The sequence below is a fragment of the Saccopteryx bilineata genome, chromosome 1 (genome assembly GCF_036850765.1).
Source record: "Saccopteryx bilineata isolate mSacBil1 chromosome 1, mSacBil1_pri_phased_curated, whole genome shotgun sequence".
NCBI lineage: Eukaryota > Metazoa > Chordata > Mammalia > Chiroptera > Emballonuridae > Saccopteryx > Saccopteryx bilineata.
In genome coordinates this window covers 257,176,469-257,201,097 of record NC_089490.1, presented here as the reverse complement: position 1 = coordinate 257,201,097, position 24,629 = coordinate 257,176,469, and the positions used below count along the sequence as shown (strand labels likewise).

Sequence of the window (24,629 nt, the reverse complement as noted above, 5' to 3'; positions counted from 1 at the left end):
CTTTGCTCTTCCATCCATATCTTCAGTTCTCTCTCTAAATCAGGTCATTTTGCTGACTTACCTCTCACAGACTTCTTCTGCCGTGGCGTTTTCAGTAGGGTTCCTTCTTCCTGTAGTCAGTCTCGGATTGATTTATCAGTTGGAGGAGAACCAAACTTATGTTCAGCAGCACTATTTCCATTCACTTTTGCAAAGTGTGCATCACTTTTAACTTGAATTCAGCACTGTACGAAAATCTTTTTGAGCCATTTCTGGGCAGAATATCGCAAAACATAACCTACCATAATAAACCAGTAACAAGTACGAAACAATGGGTTCAAAGACAACAAGCACAAAAAAGTGGGAAGTGTGAATAAAAATATCTACAACCACTGTATGAGATGCACCTAGATTTTAGACCCCAAATTCTTCAAAAATGGGTGCATCTTATACATGGGGAAATACAGTATTAATTTAGTTAAAAGCTATAGTTAATATAGTTGACTGAAACTATCCTAAAATCAGTAATGACAGAGAAATGCAACTGCTGATGCTCTTTCATTTTAAGAGAAAAAAGACAAAAGTCTTGACTTAAAGTGTCAGTTTGTTCTAGAATAAGAAGGAGCAGAGGAAAGATAAAACTTGGGTATAGAGCCCGACCAGGCGGAAGCGCAGTGGACAGAGCGTTGGACTGGGATGTGGAAGACCCAGGTTCGAGACCTCGATGTCACCAGCTTGAGTGCGGGCTCATCTGGTTTGAGCAAAGCTCACCAGCTTGGACTCAAGGTCGCTGGCTTGAGCAAGGGGTTACTTGGTCTGCTGTAGCCCCCCGGTCAAGGCACATTTGAGAAAAGCAATCAATGAACAACTAAGGTGTCGCAACAAAAAACTAATGATTGATACCTCTCATCTCTCTCCGTTCCTGTCTGTCTGTCCCTATCTATCTCTCTCTGTTTCTGTAAAAAACAAAAAACAAACAAACAAAAAAACAGACAACAAAAAACAAACAAAAAAACCCACCAAACTTGGGTATAGATAACAAATTGAAGAGGTGATGAGGAAGGGAATTTTATTTCTTTTGGTTTATAAAATCTCAGTCTGAAAATAAGCTACATAAATTTGTGAAAATTTTTGCTGCTAACCAGCATGGCTAGAATTCCAGGTCCTGAGTGAGGATTCTCTGCAACACAAAAGATAGCTTGCAAAAAGCGAGTCTCCACCCCCCTACCGCTTTATTTATAGGGCAAAATGAGGTCATTAGCAAATCAAAGAGATCATTAAAACAAAGTCACATTTCCAAGGCAACCCAAGAATTTTCCCAAGTGCAGAAAACCCTCCACCTTGCATAACATCTTAACTTCACAAAACAAAGGATAAAAATAAAACTGTCTCCAGTCTCTCTGAGGGACATGGAGGATAGGACGAGTAGAAACAATCCAGCCTCATAGCTAACATGGAGGTGTGGAGAAAAACTTAGCCTTTAGCAACTTAATAAAGCAAGTGAGGTGGGGGGTTGAGATGAGTGCAAGTACTCAGCTTTATAGCCAATATGGAAGAATGAGGGGGGGGAGAACTTAGCCTTTTGCTATGCCTCGAACTATAAAGCTTTACTACTTGTAGTCTCACAAATTTTAGCAAGTTGCTTGCTGTTTTGATGGCCTTTTAAACAAGATGATTTAAGGGAAATAAAAGAGATCACAAAATCTTTACTAACAAATTTTACATTAACGCAAAGCTTTAATTTTGGTTTTCTTGCTGTTAAATGAAAAATTGACCTTAGAGCTTTTAACTAGTGGCAGTAAAAGGTTATTCTTGCTCTGTCCTGCTATCTCATCAGTTAGCACATCCTCCAGAAACAGCAAGATTGTGGGTTGTATCCCTGGTCAGGGCATATTTATGGTTAAGTGACCTATGAATGTACAACTAAGTAGAACAACAGATGAATGCTTCCCTTTCTCTTTCTCTCTCTGTCTCTCTCCCTTCCTCTCTCTGTCTCTTTCAAATCAGTCAAAAAAAAAAAGTTATTCTTTACCTTTTGCATAATCTGCATAAATAGTAGAAATTTCAGATCTCACAGGAATAATTTTTCTGCTTTGTGTGATTTTATCTCGTTCTGGATCACAGCCATATGCGGCACAGTTTGTGCTGAGTTTGTGCAGAGAGAAGGAGATGGGGAACAGAGGTGAATAAGGCTGGTGAGGTAGAAACCTTTGATTCTAGGAATACTCAGATGAGTCAGTGGTTTTGGGAGCCCTGAATGGAAAGGGAAGTGTTTTCCCACTGTGTGTATTTCTTGCCCACCAGCTGCAAGCTAGGATTAAAGGTAATTGCCCACCAGTTCTTGGCTCTGTTGTTTCAATATCGTCTGTCCGAATCATATGCGAATCTGCATGGGCTAGGCAGCTGTGATGGTGGCTGTGGTTACTGGCTTTATAGTCACCTTAATTATGGCTTTGTTGGATATTGACCAGATTTGTTTCTAACTTCAGCAATCTTCATTGACATTACCTAAAATATCTCACTCTTGGAATGAGTTTTTACATCTTACTAATTTCCTTACTAATTAATAAACTTGAATAAAATCTTTGACATGAGGTTTTCATTAGTAGTTACATGGGCATAACAGTTTTTAACCTTTAGAAAATTATTATCAAAGTATTTGTACTGTGGTAATAATGAGCCTGATACCAGGCATTACCTTGATGAGATGACTGTTGTCTGTTTTTGCTCAGTATTGTATCCTAACATCAAGCATGATATCTGCTATATAAGTTCTGAATAAATACTCATGCAATCAATAAACACTACCCAAAAGATATTTGATTTTTGAAAGAGGAATTTTTTTTTTTTTTTACAAAGACAGAGAGAGAGTCAGATAGACAGGAATAGAGAGAGATGAGAAGCATCAATCATCATTTTTTTGCTGCGACACCTTAGTTGTTCATTGATTGCTTTCTCATATGTGCCTTGACCGCGGGCCTTCAGCAGATGGAGTAACCCATTGCTCGAGCCAGCAATCTTGGGTCCAAGCTGGTGAGCTTTTGCTCAACCTAGTTGAGCCTGCACTCAAGCTGGTGACCTTTAGGGTCTCTAACCTGGGTCCTTCCGCATCCCAGTCCGACGCTCTATCCACTGCACCACCGCCTGGTCAGGCTGAAAGAGGAATTTTACAACTGGCTTTTAATGTATCATTCCTGTTATTTTGTTTTTTATTTATTTAAATATTTATTGTATTGATTTTACAGAAAGAGTGTTGCAGGAAAACGACACCCAGACAGAAGATAATAGACATCCAGACAACTTAATAGAGGAAGAAGACTTTATTAGTAGCCGGCAGAACATGTGGGCTAGTAGCACCAAAGCACAAGCTCCTCGAAGTTAGATTTCTTTCTTTTTTTTTCTTTGCATTTCTCTGAAGTTGGAAACGGGGAGGCAGTCAGACAGACTCCCGCATGCGCCCGACCGGGATCCACCTGGCATGCCCACCAGGGGGCGATGCTCTGCCCATCTGGGGCGTCGCTCTGCTGCAACCAGAGCCATTCTAGCGCCTGAGGCAGAGGCCATGTAGCCATCCTCAGCGCCCAGGCCAACCTTGCTCCAATGGAGCCTCAGCTGTGGGAGGGGAAGAGAGAGACAGAGAAGAAGGAGAGGGGGAGGGGTGGAGAAGCAGATGGGCGCTTCTCCTGTGTGCCCTGGCCTGGAATCAAACCCAGGACTCCTGCACGCCAGGCTGATACTCTACCACTGAGCCAACCGGCCAGGGCTGAAGTTAGATATCTTATATCTTATATACCTTTTATAGTGTCCATGCAAGGGGCACATGATTCCTTTGTCTGAGGTCCTATGTGCACCTCATGACTCAAGGTGGGGAGTGGGAGTTCCGCTAGGGCAGCAAGGGGGAGGGGGTTTCTGGACCCTTGGTGCTTTCTACTTACAGATCTTGTTTTTCTCCTGAGTGTTGTAAGAGTCTCCAGGAGATCAGTTAGAGATCTATAGGATGTGGATAATCTTTAACTGGCTGAGCCAGTCATTCCTGCAGGGCTTTCTCCTGCATTCTTCTGGTTTCTCCCCTCTTTGAGAGTCTCATTCCCCCTTTGAGACCATAGAAATTCCTTTTTATGCTGGAGTCTCACATTTTTTGTCTAATTCTTGTGGGATTTTCCGATAGTGGTGGGTAAGGTATATATGGGCCATAGTTTGTTGCTACACTGTGGCTTCTATCAGGCTCTTTAATCTGTTTATTAATAGTGGTAACAAATACGGACCTAACAGGCAGTTTAAAGTTTGAAACCCACCAAAACCTGAGAACTATCACTCAAAAAGGCTATTGGGGTCCCAGCTGTGCCAGACTTGTACAAGCATATGTGCCAGTCTTGTCATCTTTTTGATAAGGTCCTCAACTGCCTGGCCCTGGTCATCTATCTGCAGGCAACAACTGGTGAGGATGTGGAGAAAAGGGAACCCTCCTGCATTGCTGGTGGGAATGCAGACTGGTGCAGCCACTGTGGAAAACAGTATAGAGATTCCTCAAGAAATTAAAAATCGAACTGCCTTTTGACCCAGCTATACCACTGTTAGGCATATACCCCAAGAATACCATAGCACTGTTTGAAAAGAAGAAATGAATCTCCATGTTTTTGGCAGCATTGTTCACAATAGCAAAGATCTGGAAACAGCCCAAGTGTCCATCAGAGGACAAGTGGATTAAAAAGCTTTGGTATATATATACTATGGAATACTACTCAGCCATAAGAAATGATGACATAGGATCTTTTACAACAACATGGATGGGCCTTGATAACATTATACTGAGCGAAAGAAGTAAATCAGAAAAAACTAAAAACTATATGATTCCATACATAGGTGGGACATAAAGATGAGACTCAGAGACATGGACAACAGTGTTGGGGTTACAGGGTGGGGGCAGGAGAGGGAGGGGGTTGGGGGAGGGGAGGGGCACAAAGATCATGGCTTTTCAGCATTTGCCATATTCCCCCCTTAATCTATAGACAGACAGCAAATATTTACTTATGGTGTTTCCACTATAAAGACTGCTGTCTTAGGGACAAATGCTGATGAACTATTTCAGCAGTTCCTCCTTCTTCAAAGACTTATATGTCAACATAGAGCTTCATGTTTCATAGGATATACTCAAGCTCACTCCATGCTCCCTGGAACTTTAGCACAAAGGAATGCCCCTTTTTTTTTCTCTCTCTCTTTTCTTTTTTTTTTTTTTTTTTTTTTGTATTTCTTCTTTTATTTATTTATTTTTTGTATTTTTCTGAAGATGGAAATGGGGAGGCAGTCAGACAGACTCCCGCATGCGCCTGACCGGGATCCGCCTGGCATGCTTATGGGGGGGGGGATGCTCTGCCCATCTGGGATGTTGCTCTGTTGCAACCAGAGCCATTCTAGCACCTGAGGCAGAGGCCATGGGGCCATCCTTAGTGCCCAGGGTGGCTTTGCTCTGGTGGAGCCTTGGCTGCGGGAGGGGAAGAGAGAGACAGAGAGGAAGGAGAGGGGGAGGGGTGGAGAAGTAGATGGGCGGCGCTTCTTCTGTGTGCTCTGACTGGGAATCGAACACGGGAATCCTGCACACCAGGCCAATGCTCTACCACTGAGCCAACTGGCCAGGGCCTAGGAATGCCCTTGTTGATCAAGCTACCCAAAAGAAAATTATATGGAGCAACCATGACAGACCGAGCAAGTCAGTCTCATACTATTCGTCACCAGAACGCTGCAGCCTGGTGTAAACAGTTTCAACTTTCTCGGGAAGCAGCTCGGCAGATTGGGAAATCCTGCCCAAGGGGTCCTATACTGCCCCTTCATTTGGAGTTAACCCTCAAGGACCCCTACCAGGACAACTTTGGCAGATGGATGTTACTCATATACCTTCATTTGGCAAACAGTCGTATGTCCACATTACAGTGGATACATATTCCGGATCTATAGTAACCTCTGTCAGAACAGGTTAGGCTGCTAAGCATGTTATAGCTCATTGTCTGTATGCATTGTTCTATTATTGGATTTCCTAAACTGGCTAAACTGAAAATGCTCCTGCATATGGAGCAAAAGCATTTACTGTATTTTGTCATGCTTACAATCTTTAAAGTTAAGGTATTATTAAAGTGTACTCAGCAAACATTTTAAGGTCAATTTAAAAAAAAATTTTAAAGGGGGTAGTCATATCTTGGAACTCCTACAGGTCTACCATATCATGCTTCTTACTTTAAAAAAAAATTACATTTCTTTTGAATGCTGATGAACAGGAGACACCAAATCTTTTTTGCCTGCAAACTACTACCTTCTTTATTAGATCCAGCTAATAACACTGTTTTGTCTTTTTCCAAATAGCTCCAGATATATGGAAAAGATTTATATAGGTGGATGGGGATCCTCAAACCCCTCAGCGAAATCTTCTGAGCATGTCTTTTATGATACTTAGAGGCCGAAAAAGCCCAATAGAGATCAGGGGAACTACCAGCTTTTAGGATACACCCTTAAAGGCTCCAACACCCCAAAGGGGTCTCATAGGATGCCATCTGGGTCCTGCTTCAAAAGTGGAAAGGAAGGTCATTGAGCTAAAGCCTGCCAGGCTTACATGCCTTTGCTGTGAGGAAACAGGGACACTGGAAGGTAGGCTTCCCCCTCGCTCCTCTAAGGGAGGGTTCAGTCTCTTCCAGCCCTGCTCCAGCCACCTATGACCTAACCTTGCCCAGAATGCTGGGGTTTGCCACTGAAGGCTGAAGGTGCACAGGGCCGTCGGTCCCATCTATGACACTGTGGACGAGCCTAGGGTATTTCTTCCAAGAAGCAGGTAAACTGATCTCATTTGCACAAGGGCCACTTAACTATGTTTTGCCTGAATAGTCAGGTTTTTTATTCTTCCCTCAAAGATCTCTGTTGTGGGTGTTGATAGTCCTATTTCTGCTGCTTTACTTAATATATAGTGTTTCCTTTATCCCTCCTACCTCAATGCCCCACTCATATTTCAGGCTGGGACCTACTCCTAATTTAGAGCTCTCTTTCCCCCTTTTGCCAACTTCTATTATGAATCTACCTTTGCCACCTAGCTTAGTGTATCCCAAGGTTCTCTTTACCATGCCACAGTTGCAGAGCTCCAGGGAAAAGCAACCTGGTCTCATCTCTCCAGGCAGAGGAGAACAGAAGCTCCATATCCACGCATGCTGCAAATGGCTTTTCCAGTCTACCTGAATCATTACCAACTAGAAGCAGCAGTCATTGGGACTTGGACATGAGCTGCAAAGTATAAAATGGTGACAACAATTCCAGTGCCATGAGGATTTTTCCTGGATGTGGACTTTTCCTGAACTCCTGCTCCCTGTGACAGCTCCTAACAGACTGAACTGTGGTTGGGTTGCATTTTTCAGGAATTTGGCATGGTGTTGGGGCCAACTTGGACTTGGTGAACATCTTAAGGACACTACTCTTTTATGGATTCTTGCTGTATTGGCCAAGAGTTTGCTTAAAGGCTTTTAATCACTGTAAAAAAAATAGAAGACTGGATAAAGAAGATGTGGCACATATACACCATGGTATACTATTCAGCTAGAAGAAATGATGACATCGGATCAGTTACAGCAGAATGGTGGAATCTTGATAACATTATGCGGAGTGAAATAAGTGAATCAGAAAAAAACAAGAACTGCAGGATTTCATACATTGGTGGGACATAAAAATGAGACTAAGAGACTTGGACAGGAGTGGGGTGGTTACGGGGGGTGGGGGAGGGAAGGAGGGAGAGGGGGAGGGGGAGGGGTACAAAGAAAACTGGATAAAGGGTGACGGAGGATGATCTCTCTTTGGGTGATGGGTATGCAACAGAACTAAATGACAAGATAACCTGGAAATGTTTTCTTTGAATATATGTACCCTGATTTATTGATGTCACCCCATTAAAATAAAAATTTATTTATAAAAAAAAAGATGATAGAATTGTGAAATCTGCACCAAATAAAAGGAAAACCCTCCAAGTTTCTATAGGATGATGTGGCAGCATGTGTGCATGCGCAGATGATGACATAACACCATGTGTACAGTGGAGCAGCCCACAGCCATGCCAGTCGAGACTTGGACGGTACAGAGGATAGTTCAGTGTGTTCTGTGGCTCGCTAAATTCAAATGCGTGACCAAAGTGCAGTGTGAATATCGGCACGTTTATAACAAAGCGCCACCACTTAGGAATAACATTACTCTGTGTGATAAGCAGTTGAAGAAAACCGGCAGTTTGGTGGAGAAACCCTATTCTGGTAGGCCATCAGTCAGTGATGAGTCTATAGAGGCTATACGGGATAGCTACCTAAGGAGCCCTAAAATATCTGTCCAAGCTGGTGAGCTTTGCTCAAACCAGATGAGCCTGCGCTCAAGCTGGCGACCTTGGGGTCTCAAACCTGGGTCTTCCGCATTCCAGTCCGATGCCCTATCCACTGCACCACCGCCTGGTCAGGTCTGAAGTTAGATTTCTTACATTTATATACCTTTTACTGTGTCCACGCAAGGGGCGTGATTCCTGTCTGAAGTCCTACGTGCATCTCGTGACCCAAGGTGGGGGGGGGGGGAGTTTCAGTGGGGCAGCAAGGGGGAGGGGATTTTTGGATTGCTGGTCCTATCTATTTCTAGATTCTGTTTTTCTCGTGAGTGTTGGAAGAGTCTCCAGGAAATCAGTTAGAGATCCATAGGATGTGGATAATCTTTAACTGACTGAGCCAGTCATTCCCGCAGGCCCTTCTCCTGCATTCTTCTGGTTTCTCCCTTCTTAAGAGGAAGGGGGAGAGGCAGAGATATCCATCTGTTTCTGTATGTGCTTTGACCAAGGATCAAACCAGCAACCTCTGTGCTTAAGGATGATGCTCTAATCAACTTAGCTATCTGGTCAGGGCTCATTCTTGTTTTAATTAACTTTTATTAGTGTTTACTTATAAAATTTTATTTCCCCATTGATTTGAGATGGAGAAGGGAGAGAGAGAGAAGCATCAACTCATTGTTCCACTTAGTTGTACACTCATTGGTTGCTTCTTGTATTTGCCCTGATCTGGGATTGAACCAATAACCTTGGTGTACCAGTACAATACTCTAACCACTGAACCACCCTGCCAGGGCCTACTGTCCACTTCTTAAAGGGATTTCCCTGGGGTTTGTTATCAGGGATCCTGAGGCAAAAGATGACAGAATTGGAAATTTCCTTTAAGATATTCTCCGAGATTTGTTGGCTGTCAGGACCAGGAGTGACATGGTTATTTCAGGGACAATCTCAGCACAGGTCGTTTGGTTGCTCTTCAGTTGCAGAAAGCACCTGTAAGCATTATGCAGAGTGATATGCCCAAATGGGTCATTGGATTTTGTTATATTGTAATATGCACAGGAACTAACACTTCAGGGATGTATGCCATTAATAAGAAAAGGAACCAAAGGAAAAGATGAATGGTTTTAGGTAAAACTCTCAGAAGTGCTAGAAAACAGTTGCCCAACTGACAATAGGTGAATCCCTAGTACTATTTTCACATACTATTTAGATAGCCTTTGGAGTGGACATCTATTGTTTCTCTGTCCCTGTAGGTTTCCTTTGGGCACCGTTAGCTCCTGAGCTCCAGGTGGTCTAGGGCAATGGTCCCCAACCTTTTTTGGGCCATGGACTGGTTTAATGTCAGAAAATATTTTCACAGACTGGCCTTTAGGGTGGGACAGATAAATGTATCATGTGACTGAGACAAGTGTCAAGAGTGAGTCTTAGGCCTGACCTGTGGTGGCGCAGTGGATAAAGCGTCAACCTGGAATGCTGAGGTTGCCGGTTCAAAACTCTGGGCTTGCCTGGTCAAGGCACATATGGGAGTTGATGCTTCCTGCTCCTCCCCCTGTTCTCTCTCTCTCTCTCTCTCTCCCTCTCTAATAAAAATGAATAAAATCTAAAAAAGTAAATAAATAAAAAATTAAAAAACAAAACAAAACAAAAAAAAGTGAGTCTTAGACAGATGTAACAGAGGGAATCTGGTCATTAAAAAAAAATAAAACATCGTTCAGACTTAAATATAAATAAAATGTAAATAATGTAAGTTATTTATTCTTTCTCTGCGGATCGGCACCAAATGGCCCACGGACTGTTACCGGTCCGCGGCCCAGGGGTTGGGGACCACTGGTCTAGGGGCAAGAGCAGATTGTTAATCAGTCATTCCCTTCTACCCCCAATCCCATAGAACAGTACATTTATATCTCATGTTAAACAAATTTCTGCCTCCTGGAAATTTAAATCCTGAGCAAATGATAAAGGGCATCTAAGTTAAACATGACCAAAGCAGCATCCAAAGCGACTGGCCATTATTTCCTGATAGAGCTCTCTGGCCTCGTTTCATTTCTTGGTATTACCTGCTTCTGCAGCTTTTCCTTCCATTCTCTCTCTTTCCATAATTCCATTTTGCTTATGTGACCTAGACATTTTATGTGACTTACAACTAAAATATCACAACTGATATAACATCCATTTTCCAGATAAAGTGATTTAACCCACATCCCATGCTTAGTGCTTAAGTCAACTTCTAGCCCATGGCTCTGTTCTAGATTCTGGTATAACATAGTTTATATCATTCCTTTAGTAGAATTAAAGAGCATCTGACTTTTACTGAAGAATTGACTTCTTTTTCACAGAAACTTTTCCTACTGGAAAACTTATTTATAAGAAAAAAATATTCTAAATATCCTTCTAGAAATGACAATCAATCTTGGCTGTCCGACTTACATTCAATTTCTTGTAATTACATATATTGTTTGACCTAATGAAGTGTTCTGGCAGGAAAGAAGGGTAACACTTAAAATCCTAAAGGAATCCCTTAATACCTTTATATAATTAAAAAAAAACTAGTATGCAAATTAACTGAAAATTTACTTTATTTATAACAGTTTGTAAACAATCACACTGTGCATTTTAAATTCAGTAATAAATTCTTTTTCTATGGATTTATAGCAAATCCTATATAAAGTCAATGAGTTAATATAAAAGTAAAGATGAATAGGGTAGAATAATTTCTGAAAAAGTTAAATTACAGCACTTGATACAAAGAAAGATAACTATCTGTACCATAAAAATTCACATGCCACAAAACTTTAATTTATAATTTTAAATATGTCATAAAACACATTTATAAAAAAAACCCATCAACATTAATTTTATTATAAACCAGTGAATTACTCAGAGGAATATTTACTAAAAATCAGTAAAAATCAGTAAATATTGCAACTGAGGTAAAAACTTTTAAGTAAACAAAACTATCATTTCAAAGGGCCAAAAAGTAAACAGGAGGGCAGACAGCACTTTCTGACGACTCCATCTACTCCTTGATATTTTGAAGCAGCTTCAACAAATGTGACTCAATAACCTGTTGAACTAGAACAGATAGGTGATCAAGACCATAGCATGTTGATTTAAAAATTTTTTAAAGAATTTTCAAATTCAACTTAATATCCCCAACTTTTCCCTAAAATAAATTCTTTGTTTTTTAAAGATCAAGTTATTTCTAAGTAGGATATATTCATATTCTATAGAAAATAAGATACTTAAATATATTTAAAATTTAGCCTGTCCTGACTTAGTAATTGCCCAAGTTACTGTAATTTCTGTTCGTGGTTTCTAATTTTGAAGTTGAAGGCGAGTCCACAGTACAAGGTATTCTAAAGAACAGAAAAGGGCACGTGTGAGAGCAGTTTATAGTTTGCTATGAAAATGTTAAACATTTTGTAAATGGGTGTACAGCTAGTTATTTGGGTTGGTGAAAAGTAAGAGTAATAAACTCATAGCTAGACTTTGTAGGAATTTGTTGATTTTGCCCATAGTTAAAAGTATATGTCAGGAGTTACAATAACATGCAATGTTCTATGACTACAGTGATGACAATGGTTCAGATCACTGGTTTGCACCACTTACAGAACTTTACTAAATGAAATTTGAGCATTCTAAAATACTTACCACTTCTATAGCCCAGGGCTACAGCTAAATCCATAGAATTATATCCAGAGTCAGTTTCAATTGTTGGGTCAGCTCCATTTTCTAGACCAAAATAGAAAAATCTACATAAATCAATGAAAATGTGTACATGTTTGTCTATTACTGACTCATGTACAAATAGCAAGACAGACTATCAGCAGGTTTGGCGAGTTTCATCAGCGTGGTCTGACAAAGTAGAGTACAAGGAGTGCGGAGAGCTCACTTTGCCGGGTCAGAGGGAAGACACTTCAAACAAAGGAGCACCCTCTAGAGCAGCTGAAACTCACAAACCACTAGAGACAGAGAATTTAGGCGTAAAGATTATGCAGACAGCAAAAACAATCGTGGACTCACACGTGATTCCAAAAGAAAGGCAACACGGAGGAAGGCTCTAGTAGCAGGCACCTGGGCAACGCTCCATGGGCAACACTGCAGTAGCGGCGCTCCACCACGAGCAGCAGCAGAGGTAACATACTTAACAATAACTAGTGATTCTGCTAAGTAACGCCAGGTGAGGCCAGCTTGTAAAAAGTAAAATAAAGTCCCCATGGCATTTTCTCATTTTTATCTGCTTACCTAGGAGCATTTTTACACATTTCACATGATTTCCATGTACAGCATAAAGCAAAGGTGTGCCTCCATTCTGTAAAAGGAAAAGGTGATGTAGTTTTTCTTTTTTTTTTTTTTAATTTTTTATTTATTCATTTTAGAGAGGAGAGGGAGAGACAGAGAGAGAGAGAGACAGAGAGAGAGAGAAAGGGGGGAGGAGCTGGAAGCATCAACTCCCATATGTGCCTTGACCAGGCAAGCCCAGGGTTTCAAACCGGCGACCTCAGCATTTCCAGGTCAACGCTTTATCCACTGCGCCACCAAAGGTCAGGCGTGATGTAGTTTTTCAAGGTGAGCAAGATTTGAAAAACTTAATGCTGCTGTGGGAAGCTTTACTAAGAATTGGGCACGTAAAAGCAGTTTAATGTAATTTAAATATTTTGTGAAGACTACTTAAATCAATCAATCAAAATTAGCAAATGAGTGTATGTCATTAACTTTTTCTTTCAGGTGTTTAATTAAGTTAATTAATTAGTCTTCCAAGTGTTTAATAAAATTTATTATGTGTCCCCAAACCAAAATAAATCCTAGAATTTGTTACAGTAATTTAAAAATTAGTGTCACAGACTCACCCAATCGTATTCATTTACATCAACTCCACAATCAAGCAGCATTTTGACAATATCTGTGTAGCCTTTACTACAGGCCAGAGACAGTGCACTTTCTCGACCTTTCCCTAAAAGCTGGGGATCAGCACCCTGAAGTAGGAAGTGGAGAAAAAGACCTTTCAATTTATGTAATCAAGAATACCGTATCGCTGTCAATAATAATTACAGTTCAACACTTAGGCCAGGGAATGTTCTGAGGTGAATAAAGAAATAATGCAAACTTCTATTCATGGATGTTCTTGTTATGGAGGTTGTCTGGATGCCTCCTATCTCCCTCTATCTCAGTCCTAACTATCCTTTCACTCTGGAGTCAAATTACATCTCCTCTAAGAAGATTCTCCTTCAAGACTGAAAGTACATACTTTCTTTCCCATTGCGCTTAGAAGGGCCTGGTCTTTATCTCTCCCTGTTTCATGTTTGATGAGTCTTGCCTGTCCAAGTTCCACAAGAATGTGGAAACATTTAAAACTTTTTTGGAACCTCTACCATTTTATCTAGTTGGCTGGAAATACCAAAACTTTATTGAAGACTTAACTGAACTTAAGTAACTATACATATACATTTTCTGAGGCATTTTCCTTACATTCTGAAGTAGAAACTCTACCACAGCTATTTGCCCGTGTGCTGCTGCCCACATCAGAGGAGTAAATCCTTCTTCATCCGTGTGATTGATAACATTTTCTATTTAAAAGAAAAGCAATTTTTGTGATCTAACTTAACAACCACATATTAACATTATGAAATACTGGCATTCTAAAAAGTTGATTAAGGTACTCATGAGGATCACTTTGTGCTGACTTTTGTTCACTGAAATTCTGCTGTGTTGTTGCAATTTGCAGTCTGACTGTATTAAAATGTGCCTCAAGGTATACAACTGAGTTCAAATAGCATTCTATTTAAAGTATATAAACTACCAGAAGGGACCTAATGCTAGGTATAAGGTAATCCACAGAACACTGGATGTGGAATCAGGAGACCAGAGTTTAAATCCTGGCTCTTTCATTATTTAAAAGGGTGATTATGGGCATGTCACTTAGTTTTTCCAATACACAGAATCATACCTTACTTACCTTGATGTGTAGTTGGGAGGATCGCAATAAAAATAAGTTTATATACTAGCCCTTAGCATTACATAAATGTATATTATTACAAATACTTCAAAATCTTATTAAAGTTACATTCTAGTCTATAGCTAACATTGGTGCCTTTGAGTTTCTTTCATTCTTGTGGTTTACTAAATAATATAATGTAAATAAAGACTGAATAATTTGAACCCCATTCTGTTCCCTGTATTTGGTCTACTACTAGTTATAAAGTCCACAGTTTTCCCCTAAATTTATTTAGTAGCTTAAGAATGTAACCTTTAAATATTTATAAACAATCAGAAATATAATGATGAACTAAGTCTTTCTTATAAAAAAATGACATGATTAAAAAAATAAACATCTTTTACCATGCACCCAGTATTCAACCAATAAAACTGGGACAACTGACTTTTTGGAAAATGAAAATAAATGGTAAAGCTTAATCTTTATCTCATTATACCAAAACACATTTCATACATGTCAAAGATTGAAATGTTAAAAAGGAAACCATAGAAGCTCTAAAATAAGGCATGAATGAATCTATTTATAGTATGAAATCCTTATGAAGCAAGATATAATACACAGAAGTCACAAGGAAAAAGTAAATTTATCACTTAAAAATATTAAGAATTTGTTTGAAAAACATCATAGAGTCAAAGAAAAAATGGCAAACTGGGAAAAAATATGCAACATAAACAACAAAAAGCTAATTTCTTTAATTTTGATAAGGTTTCATAGAAATAAACACAAAAGAAAATTCAATTATACCATAAATTAAAAAATGTGGACAAACCACAATATGAGATACTGTTTTTAGATTAGTCTAGTGCCATCCTGTGCCAGTGAGGGTATGGGAAAATATAAAGTCTAACTGCTGCGAAGACAGGACAAACATCTAGCAATAAATATCAAATGAACAATTCATATATCTTTTAGCCCAGCAAATATTCTTGAAGGAATTTACCCTATAAATATACTTAATGCCAACAATATTGCTACTTAATAGCAAAAGATGGAATGAACCACCACCAAGGGACTAGTTAAAAAAAAATGTGTATATGTAATACAATGCTAAACCATGGACCTATTACAAAGAATAAAAGAGATCCTTATGTGTTTACATGAAAAGATTTCCAAAATACTAAGTGAAAAAAATTAAAGTGCAGTATTTTTCTTCTTTTGTAAATAAGAAGCACATACATCTTCTCACATACAACCCTAAATATAAATAGAAATGTAACCCAGAAAAGTTTTCTGGAAATACAAGAAACTTAATCTTGCTTTTGGGGAAATGGTTAGACTGGCAGGGAAAGTTATAACTTTATACATTAGAGTACTTTTTAAGATTACACAATCATTTTTTTTGGTCTTTATACTTTCCTATATAAAAAGAAAAAAACCCAAATCTAATAAATCCTATTAAATTCATTTTAAATACATTTAAAAAAATAGGCTATTACCTTGTTCAATACGGGTAGCCAGGTAGAGCATCTCTCCCTGAGCAGCTAGCTGGTGAACGGACAAAGCTGAAACAATACCATAAAAAACTTCATGTATGGATGTAGGTACACTTTCACTATCCCATTGTTCATGTTTGGGCAGCAATTTTCTTTTCTAAAACAAAAACTATCATTTTATTGTTTAAAAAAAATCTAAGTAAAATACACCCTAACATTGCAGGTAATCATTCTGTATCTGGGAACTGACTCATATATTTAAGGTAATTCTGACATCTGTAAAGTGTTATTATCAACAAATATGCAAATTGTTATGATCAATTACTAACAATGCAAATTGTTACTGATTTTTTTTTTTTTAAGAGATAGAGAGTCAGAGAGAGGGATAGATAGGGACAGACAGGAACGAAGAGAGATGAGAAGCATCAATCATTAGTTTTTTTTCATTGCGACACCTTAGTTGTTCATTGATTGCTTTCTCATATGTGCCTTGACCACAGGCCTTCAGAGGACCAAGTAACCCCTTGCTGGAGCCAGCAACCTTGGGTCCAAGCTGGTGGGCTTCTGCTCAAACCAGATGAGCCTGCGCTCAAGCTGGCGACCTCCGGGTGTCGAACCTGGGTCCTCCGCATCCCAGTCTGATGCTCTATCCACTGCAGAACCGCGTGGTCAGGCTGTTACTGATCTTATAAATTAAAGAAATGGCTTAGCTACTTAATATTTAAAATGCCATCTCTTTATCCAAACTTATAAGGAAGTTGGGTCTAAAAGAGACTCACCTTTTGTCTTTTCATTGATTAAATCCACTGAACTCCCAAATATCATTATTTCAACACTCCATAGGTTTTTCTTAATTTTATAAGGAGTGAGGTAGTAAACAGACAACTGATCTTGAGAGTAAATGCTTGAGTGCAGACCAAATGCTGGTTAATTTGGTATGTGTTCTTAGATGACTCATTAAACAATTTTGCCTTTAACATGAGGTAGGTAAACCACATGATCTCTAGATGTTTTGAGCTCAAAAATTCTATGGCTGGAATATTTTAAGACAATCCCTTTATTCTAAACAAAACCAAACAAACACTGTTCTATGAGCTTTCATCTTACAAATTAGCATCACTTGATCCTTGACTGCAGTGATATGACTGCGTGGCCTTAATACCGCAAGGAAAGCAATTGAGAGGCACATGCAAATTTATACAAGTAAAACAGAAATGGCCAGTAGGTGGAGTCAATCATATGCTAATTGAAAATCAGGATGGATATAGTGTTTTCAAAGTAAGATACATATTTTACCATGCATTAGAATATAGATGCATTTACATTATATTCTCACATATAGTTCCTAACATCAAATTGCTGTTTTTTTCTCATTAACTTACCCATAGTATACAGAATATAGTTTATATATAAAAACTTCATTTTATTTCTTCTAGAATGATTACAGTTTTCAAAACAACTGTGAACTCAAAAGATTTTTTTAAAAGGTAGTTTCATATTTACATGATTGTATTCAGGTTCAAAATTACAGTAGAAATCACTCAGCTTTTACTACAAATAACTTGTGGATCAGTGATCTAGTTTATAAGCAAAATGCGAAGACTTGCACTCCAAGAACACAAAAGCCCTTGCAATGTCTTACTTTGCACAAAATTTGGAATTATTCACTGTTTTTATAGAAAACTATAAAGGTTTTAGGAATTTATATTTCAATCTGTATTAAACAGAAAACATAAGATATGAACTATTTGAATATGCAGTAATACATGAAAAAGTTTTAAATTACTAAAACCATGAACATATCATTTTAGCTTTCCAAAACAATATGCATTTAATGAAAATAATATTTCATTATTTTCAAGCCAAACTCTTGAAATTATATTAGTGACAAGAATAGTTTAACACATCAATGGGAAATACTTACAATTTGCTAACAAGGGTGTGGTTGAAACCTCATTTCCTCTGTGTTTGTTGGTTAAGGTAGTTGACTGTTTTATGGGTGAGAAGTGCTTTGTCGTAGATGGGGTGTAGACATGCCTCACTTGGATTCCCGGAGAAGGAGATGTATGGATATTGCATTCAGCTAAGTAAAATAAATTTAAACACATTAAAACAACATTTTATACAAAGCATTTCAAAGTTCTACGTCAATGTATAGATCAAAAAAGAAATACATAAGGTATACCTTCAATTATTTCTCAAGTGATATTATTTTTGCCATAAAAAGTCTGTTCTACCATAGTGAAAGTTCCAGAAAAAAATTTGTGTTAATTTAAGAAATTTAATTCTGGGATGAGTATTTTTAATCAATAGATTTTTATAAAAGTAAATCTACAATATGACAGATTTCACTGAATTAAAGTATAGGATGCTAATGCTAATCAAGTATTCACAGAATGGGGAATATTAAGCTAATTCATTTGTAAAAGACACCAACAATATTCTTTTCCTATGACTTAAAAGGTACAATAAGGAACTTTATTAGAGAATTTCTAAATAAACAAAGTTTAAGCAAGAAATTTAAATAAGTCATCATGTACTTATGTATATTATATAACATGAAGTTATTTAATTTTGGGTTCTGTGCGATTCTAGAAAATCATATTAAAAGACAATCTCCAACTTTCTCCCTAAACTCAAAATCTCATGATCAGAAAGGAAAGAAAAAAATAACCAAATAAACAAAAACAAAAAAATGCAGATAGTTATACCATAACTTTCAACCTTTAAATAGGACAGATGCCACCTCCAGGTCAGAGTTAACCTGATCTTGAATATTTTTACTATCCTCTTCATTCAAGGACTTCACAAATCGTGAACACACATTCATATCAAATCGGTTAGGCAATATGAATTTCATTCCCATGGCAACACCCTGAGCTGATCCTTCTTCTGCATTTGAGTCCAGCTGATGTTCTATTTTAATGTCTGGCATGCCAGTTAGACTATAATTGCTGGGACACTCTTCCACTATCAGCTGGGCTCCAAGATCCAGATTTGCTGATGTAGCCATGATTTCAGCAGTATTTTCAATAATTAAAACATTTCTTCATAACAGCTTCTTGGTTTTTTAAGAGTAGCATCCAGTGTATTCTTGAAATGTGGATATTATAAAAATCTGAAAATTACAAAAGTATATTAATTTATATAAAAGTACACAAAGTAATAATTTTTTATCAGTTGTGCAACTGGTGTTTTTATAAGCAACTATAATAGCAGAAAGCATACAATGTTCACAGGTAGAGAACCTTGGCTATAAATCCAAGTTTCACCATTTATTAACTGTGTGAACCTGTACAAGTTACTCAAGCTCTCTAAGCCTCAGCGTCACTTGTAAAATGGGGATACCACCATTAATCTCACATCCTGGCAGATCAAATGAAATATAGTAGTAACATTTTCACCTCCATTATTAGGTTATAACAAATTTTAGTTACTCTTTTCTCCCCTTTCCTATTTCTCAATGTTGCAAAATGGATAAAAGATCAGGTTAACAATAAAAAATAAACTGTTATGTAAAAACTGTAATCCCTTACTTTGTTTCATTATTTAGCATGTTATGTTTATAAATGGCTTTTAGGTTGAATTTAAGATAGAACTCATGTTGTACCCAAGTACAACTCATGTTGTACTCAAGTCTACTGGCATCGACAACACCTGTGATTCCTGGATAGTGGAAAACTTTATAAAATTTTAGTTATGATGAACTGAAGATATATTTTTAAATCAGTTTTTGTTTACATGTTCCCAACTTAATATAGGTATTTTTGGCCCTGGCCAGTTTGCTCAGTGGATGGAGTTTCGGCCTGGCATGAGGATGTCCCAGGTTTGATCCCTGGTCAGAGCACATAGGAGAAGCACCCATCTGCTTCTCGCCCCCTCTGTCTCCCCCTACTCTCCCTCTTCCCCTCCTGCAGCCAGTAGCTTGAATGGTTCCAGCAATGGCTTGGCTGGTCTGAATATTGGGCCCAGATGGGATTGCCAGGTGGATCCTGGACAGGGCGCATGTGGGAGTCTATCTCCCTTCCACTCACTTAAAAAAAATTATATATATGTTTTTGTGAAAATAAAGTGTGGAGATTATAGATCAGTTTCCTTTGCTTTAGCACTTCTGGGGCATTAAGATCAAAGTAGAATTTTTGGCTCTCAATCTTTGTAATAAGTATTATTTACTTTTTAAATAATATAGCTTGTCAAGACATGAACTCAAAAAGATGCTAACTCTCAAAGCATAGGTTATAAGCACACCTGTTACTGAATCATTTACTGTTTTTTAAAATTAGTTTTCAGCAAAGTAATCATAGGCACTTTTCTATGGACCTTCAATATAGTTTCAAAAGAAATTTCACTATTGTACCTAAGATTGGTTCTAAAAAAATAAAAAATCCAAGATATATAATTGATGTAATTGTCCGACATATATAATCACTGAGACATGAAGACAATAACGCTATTTTTTTCATGTTAGAGTTTACTCTTCTTAGAAGTTTTGAAAGTGTGCAGTGTTTAAAATTAAAGAATGCATTATGACCACATTGAAGCAGAGGTTAGCAAACTATATATTTACTGATAAACATCCTCCAAGATTGATCCTTATAACAATCTGTTGAATAATCAGGGCAGGTAATCATTATGTTCACTATAAAGAAACTAGGAGCTCACTGTGAGGCTGGTGGGCAATGGGGGAAGGCCATGTGAGGAACCAGACCCAGGAACTTTGGCTGGAACCGCCCACACCTATGCACACCAAAAGAAACTTCCTAGGAGTCCTTTGGAAATGAGCGACTGTCTGTCAGCCAATGAAATTTCACCATGTCACATTAGCTCGATCACCCTAATGATCCTTTAAATTTCCCCCGGACCAGAGAACCTCATCGGCCGGGATGCGCTGTACTAAATAAAGCTTTTGCTTATCCACACTTGGTGGCTACACCCTTCCTTCTTCCTCAGTGGGGAAAAATACCTTACATTTGGTGCTGAAACCCGAGAGGAGTTGAAGCCCGCTGAGGCCACTCCTCTCCCTTCTTCCTCGGAAGGGACCTTCCGAGGAAGAACCAGGATCTCCAACTTTCCACCCACTTCGGCACACAGTGCAGTAAGTCCCGTTTCCAGCCTCCCCTCAGTTCTTTCTGCTGAGACTCCCTGTCCATAATCACAGCTGCGTCAGGGACTTCTTATCCGTTCCGAGTGCGTGTGTGCCTGTGGAGATGTCCCGAGCACATCTACTTTACCTAACCATCCGGTGGCCAGAGCTTGAGTTGCAGAACGCCAATTCTCATCTCTGACCACTCCGAGGACTGAGGGATGCCATAGAGGCACAGGAATCTACACCTGATCTAAAAACACTCCTGGAGTGCCTTATCCTAAATCTCTCCCTCCTTAAAGAAGAAACTGTTCTTCTCTGCTGTGGCCAGGCCTCAGTACTCACTGGATAACCTAACCAGGTAGCCTCCTGAAGGGACTTTCGATTTTAACACCCTCACCAATTTAACTATTGCCAAAAGAACTGGGGACTGGTTGGAGATCCCTTACATTCAGGGCTTCTAGTATTTGCACTTCTATCCTAATCTCTGTGCTGCCTGCTACATGGCGCAGGCTCTTTTTGGCCAGAGAAACCTCCACTCCTGATCTTTCCTCCTTAGCTGACCGACTCTCTTCCTTTCCTGCATGGCTCCCTCCATCCTATCGGACTCCTCCCCTCCTTTCCCCAATCCTGTTTCTCATTTACTTGCAAATACCAGTCCCTCTTTCTCTTCCTTTGCTGGCCAAGGGCCCCTTCCTTCTCCACTGTGTTCTTAAGCCCCTCCCCCATCAGGCCCTCCTCTGCCAGGCATTGGCCCTCATGCTGGTTTGCAGGGCTCCTGACCCCACGGCCCAACCCCAATCTTCTTGCAGGAAGGCCTGACCCTGTCCTGCCTCTGGCGTTTCTGGCTGGATCTGGGTGCCAGGCTCCCCAGGAGCCTCCCTCCTCTTATTCTCAACCCCAAACCCTAATCCGAGACCTGTGAACATGGCATTTAAAGTTTTAATGGTCACAGTTAGTAGGAAAAGGCTGAGGCTGCTCGCCAGGCCCACATGCAGCAGAAGGTAATGCTCCAAACCCAGACTCTTGTGGCAGCCCTGAGGCTGGCAGAGCAACAGGGGCAAGGCACGGGAAGTACCCAACCCAAGTCCAGGCCGCAAAGAGGAACCCCACCAGGAGCTTGCTTTAAATGTGGCAAGGAGGGTCACTGGTCCCGATAGTGCACCTGCCCGCAGCTGCTCACTAAGCCCTGCCCTAACTGCAAGCACCCCGGTCACTGGTGGAGTGATTGCCCCTTTTGTTAACAGGCTCTTCCTCAATGCCTCTACATGGAGGACAAACCACCCAAATGGGAGGCCAAGACAGCCAGGCAGGCCCATTGCTAGAACTCCTAGGCCTCATGAATGGCTGACACAGCCCAGACTCGGAGACTCCCATCACCCTTGCTGAGCCCCAGGTAATGCTACAGGTAGCAGGACCACATCCACGAAGTTTATCCAGTCACAGTCAAACAGATGTTCCTCACAACACCCCTCAAAGCCACCACCTTCTGACCTCCCCTCCCCACGGCGCCCCTAACCAGCAGGAAGTAGCCAGACGAATAGTGGTGCCCCTATCTAACATAAAAGGTCAAAATGTGTTGGTGGGCAAAGGGGGAAGGTCATGTGAGGAACCAGACCCAGGAACTTTGGCTAGAACCGCCCACACCTATGCACACCAAAAGAAACTTCCCAGGAGTCCTTTGGAAATGAGCGACTGTCTGTCAGCCAATGAAATTTTATCACGTCAGCTCCACTGCCCTAACGACCTTTTAAATTTCCTCTATGCGACTTCTCTGGCTCCTGTCCCCTGGACCACAGAACCTCATCGGGCGGGATGCGCTGTAGTAAATAAAGCTTTTGCTTATCCACACTTGGTGGCTACGCCCTTCCTTTTTCTTCGGTGGGAAAAAATACCTTACATTCACGAATAATGAAGAAACTATTCAACTCTGTCCACTAAACAAGAAGTAGCACTTAAACTCAGAGGCGGATTTAACAGTGGGTGCACTGGGTGCACGCGCTGGGCCCTGACTTCTGAAGGGCCCCGCAAAACCCCAACTTTGCACTTATTTCTAATGACACCAAGTTTGGTTTCATATGTGCAATTTTAACATTAATAGTACACAGTATTTTTTATTTATTTAAAAATATGGTTAACATGTATTTTTATTTTCCCTGTCTCTCTCTTTCTTTAAGGGGACCAATATTTTCTTTTATGCCTGAGGCCTCAACCGACCTTAATCCGCCTCTGACTAAACTGATGCAAAATTTCCAAGGGAAAAAGAGTTGAAGATATAACAAATTGTAATAGTAATTAAAAAAAGAAAGTAACAGATAACAAAGTCAATACACTTTAGAGAAAGAAAGAAAACCAGAGCAGAAAATGAGTTGTGACTCAAACGGAGATGGAGGTGCAATGCAGAGTTCTTTAAAAGGGTATTGCAAGTTATGAACGTTGCTTTTTCAGATTAAGAGCCAACCCTACAGACTCCTACCTGAGGTGGCCTAGGTGCAACTCCTCCAAGCTCACTCACCCTGCATATAACTATTTTAACATTTATCATTCTCTTGAAAATTTCCATTTCGACTCCCAATAAATTGAAAATTCCTCTAGGATGGGGAAAATGTTTACTAATCTTTGCACACAAAACAGTGCTTGGTCCTATCAGGTGCTCCATAAAGGTTTGCTGATTTAAACTTTAACATGTGTTATATTCTTTCCTATCCTGAAATGACCCTGTATTTAATACTCAGCAAACATTTGCTGATTACACCTGGCGTTCTATTTCCAACATCACTACAAACTAGCTGTGCAACCGTGGACAGACAAATCATGTGAGTCTTTCGAGACTCATTTTGTTCATCCATAAAATAAAGATGGTTGAAATAGGCATCTCTAAAAGTTTTTTCCAGCTGTAAATATCTTCCATGTTATAAATGAAGATTTATAGATGGAACTACAAGTCTTTGGAGGGGTGCAAATAAAGTAGAAATATAACGCTTATCTTGCCACACCTCTAGGGAGGAGAAACAAAGGTGACTGGTTAAGGCAACATTTTGAACAACAGGAGAGAAAAAAATATGATCGGGAAGACGAAGCGGGGAGAAAGAGAGGTAAGGCCAACTGTAGCCAGGATCACCTCGATGGATCAGGGGCCAGGGTTGAAGGTAGAGCCTAACGAGGTAAAGTGGGCAACTGTGCTAGTCGCCAATGAACGCTAATGACAGAGGTTCCCTGGTTCTTCCTAATCCTGGAATTGTCCTACAAGGAAAGGAAGGTGCGATGAAAATGAATGAAGCCTCACAGGCGACAGGTGTCCCGCCGTCCCAGGACGAGAGCCCGCTAGATGGGAGACTGTTGTGGGGAGGGACGTCCGCAATGTCGCCACCCGCCAGCTCTGCCCGAAATGTCCCTGTGCGGCTCCGGTCCGGCCGGCGGAAACTCTGGCTCACCCGCGACGGGCGGGTCCGGGGGACAGGGGCCTGAGGCCGACCGGGTGGGAGGGCAGGGCCTCGCGACCACCTCCGGCAGCCAACAGCGAGTTGGGCCTTTCCATCTGTCGCCTCCACAGCCCCTCAAGCCCCAGTTTGTTTTGACCGCGACGTCACTTCCGATTTCTTCTTCCGCTTTCTGGACAAAAAACAATCGGCATCACTGCAGCCAAGAGGATTTCCAAGTCCTCTCCCGTCCGGGCGCGGCGCGGCGCGGCGCTAAACGCCCGAGTCCGACAGAGACAGGGTCGTTCAGCCGACCGCTCTGAGGAAACAGAAGAAGGCCCTAATCTCCGAGGGTCTGGGTCACGCCTTCGCCTTCCCCTCGCCCCGCCCACCTGCC

General features: G+C 40.2%; 1 protein-coding gene across 2 annotated transcripts; it reads right to left on the bottom strand.

The window, feature by feature from the left end:
* Positions 1-10,908: 10,908 nt before the first annotated feature.
* On the bottom strand, positions 10,909-24,603 carry ANKRA2 (ankyrin repeat family A member 2). Of its 2 annotated transcripts, none has more exons than XM_066241390.1 (9): positions 24,248-24,603; positions 18,455-18,848; positions 17,655-17,813; positions 15,734-15,799; positions 13,772-13,869; positions 13,153-13,278; positions 12,548-12,614; positions 11,954-12,034; positions 10,909-11,374 (listed from the first exon to the last, which is right to left on the bottom strand). In XM_066241390.1, the coding sequence occupies exons 2-9, from the start codon at positions 18,741-18,743 to the stop codon at positions 11,319-11,321; spliced, it is 942 nt and encodes a 313-aa protein (XP_066097487.1). In that variant the 5' UTR covers positions 18,744-18,848; positions 24,248-24,603; the 3' UTR covers positions 10,909-11,318. The 2 variants fall into 2 exon arrangements, with proteins under 2 accessions (XP_066097487.1, XP_066097482.1); XM_066241385.1 differs by having other exon boundaries at positions 24,100-24,602.
* Positions 24,604-24,629: the final 26 nt, after the last annotated feature.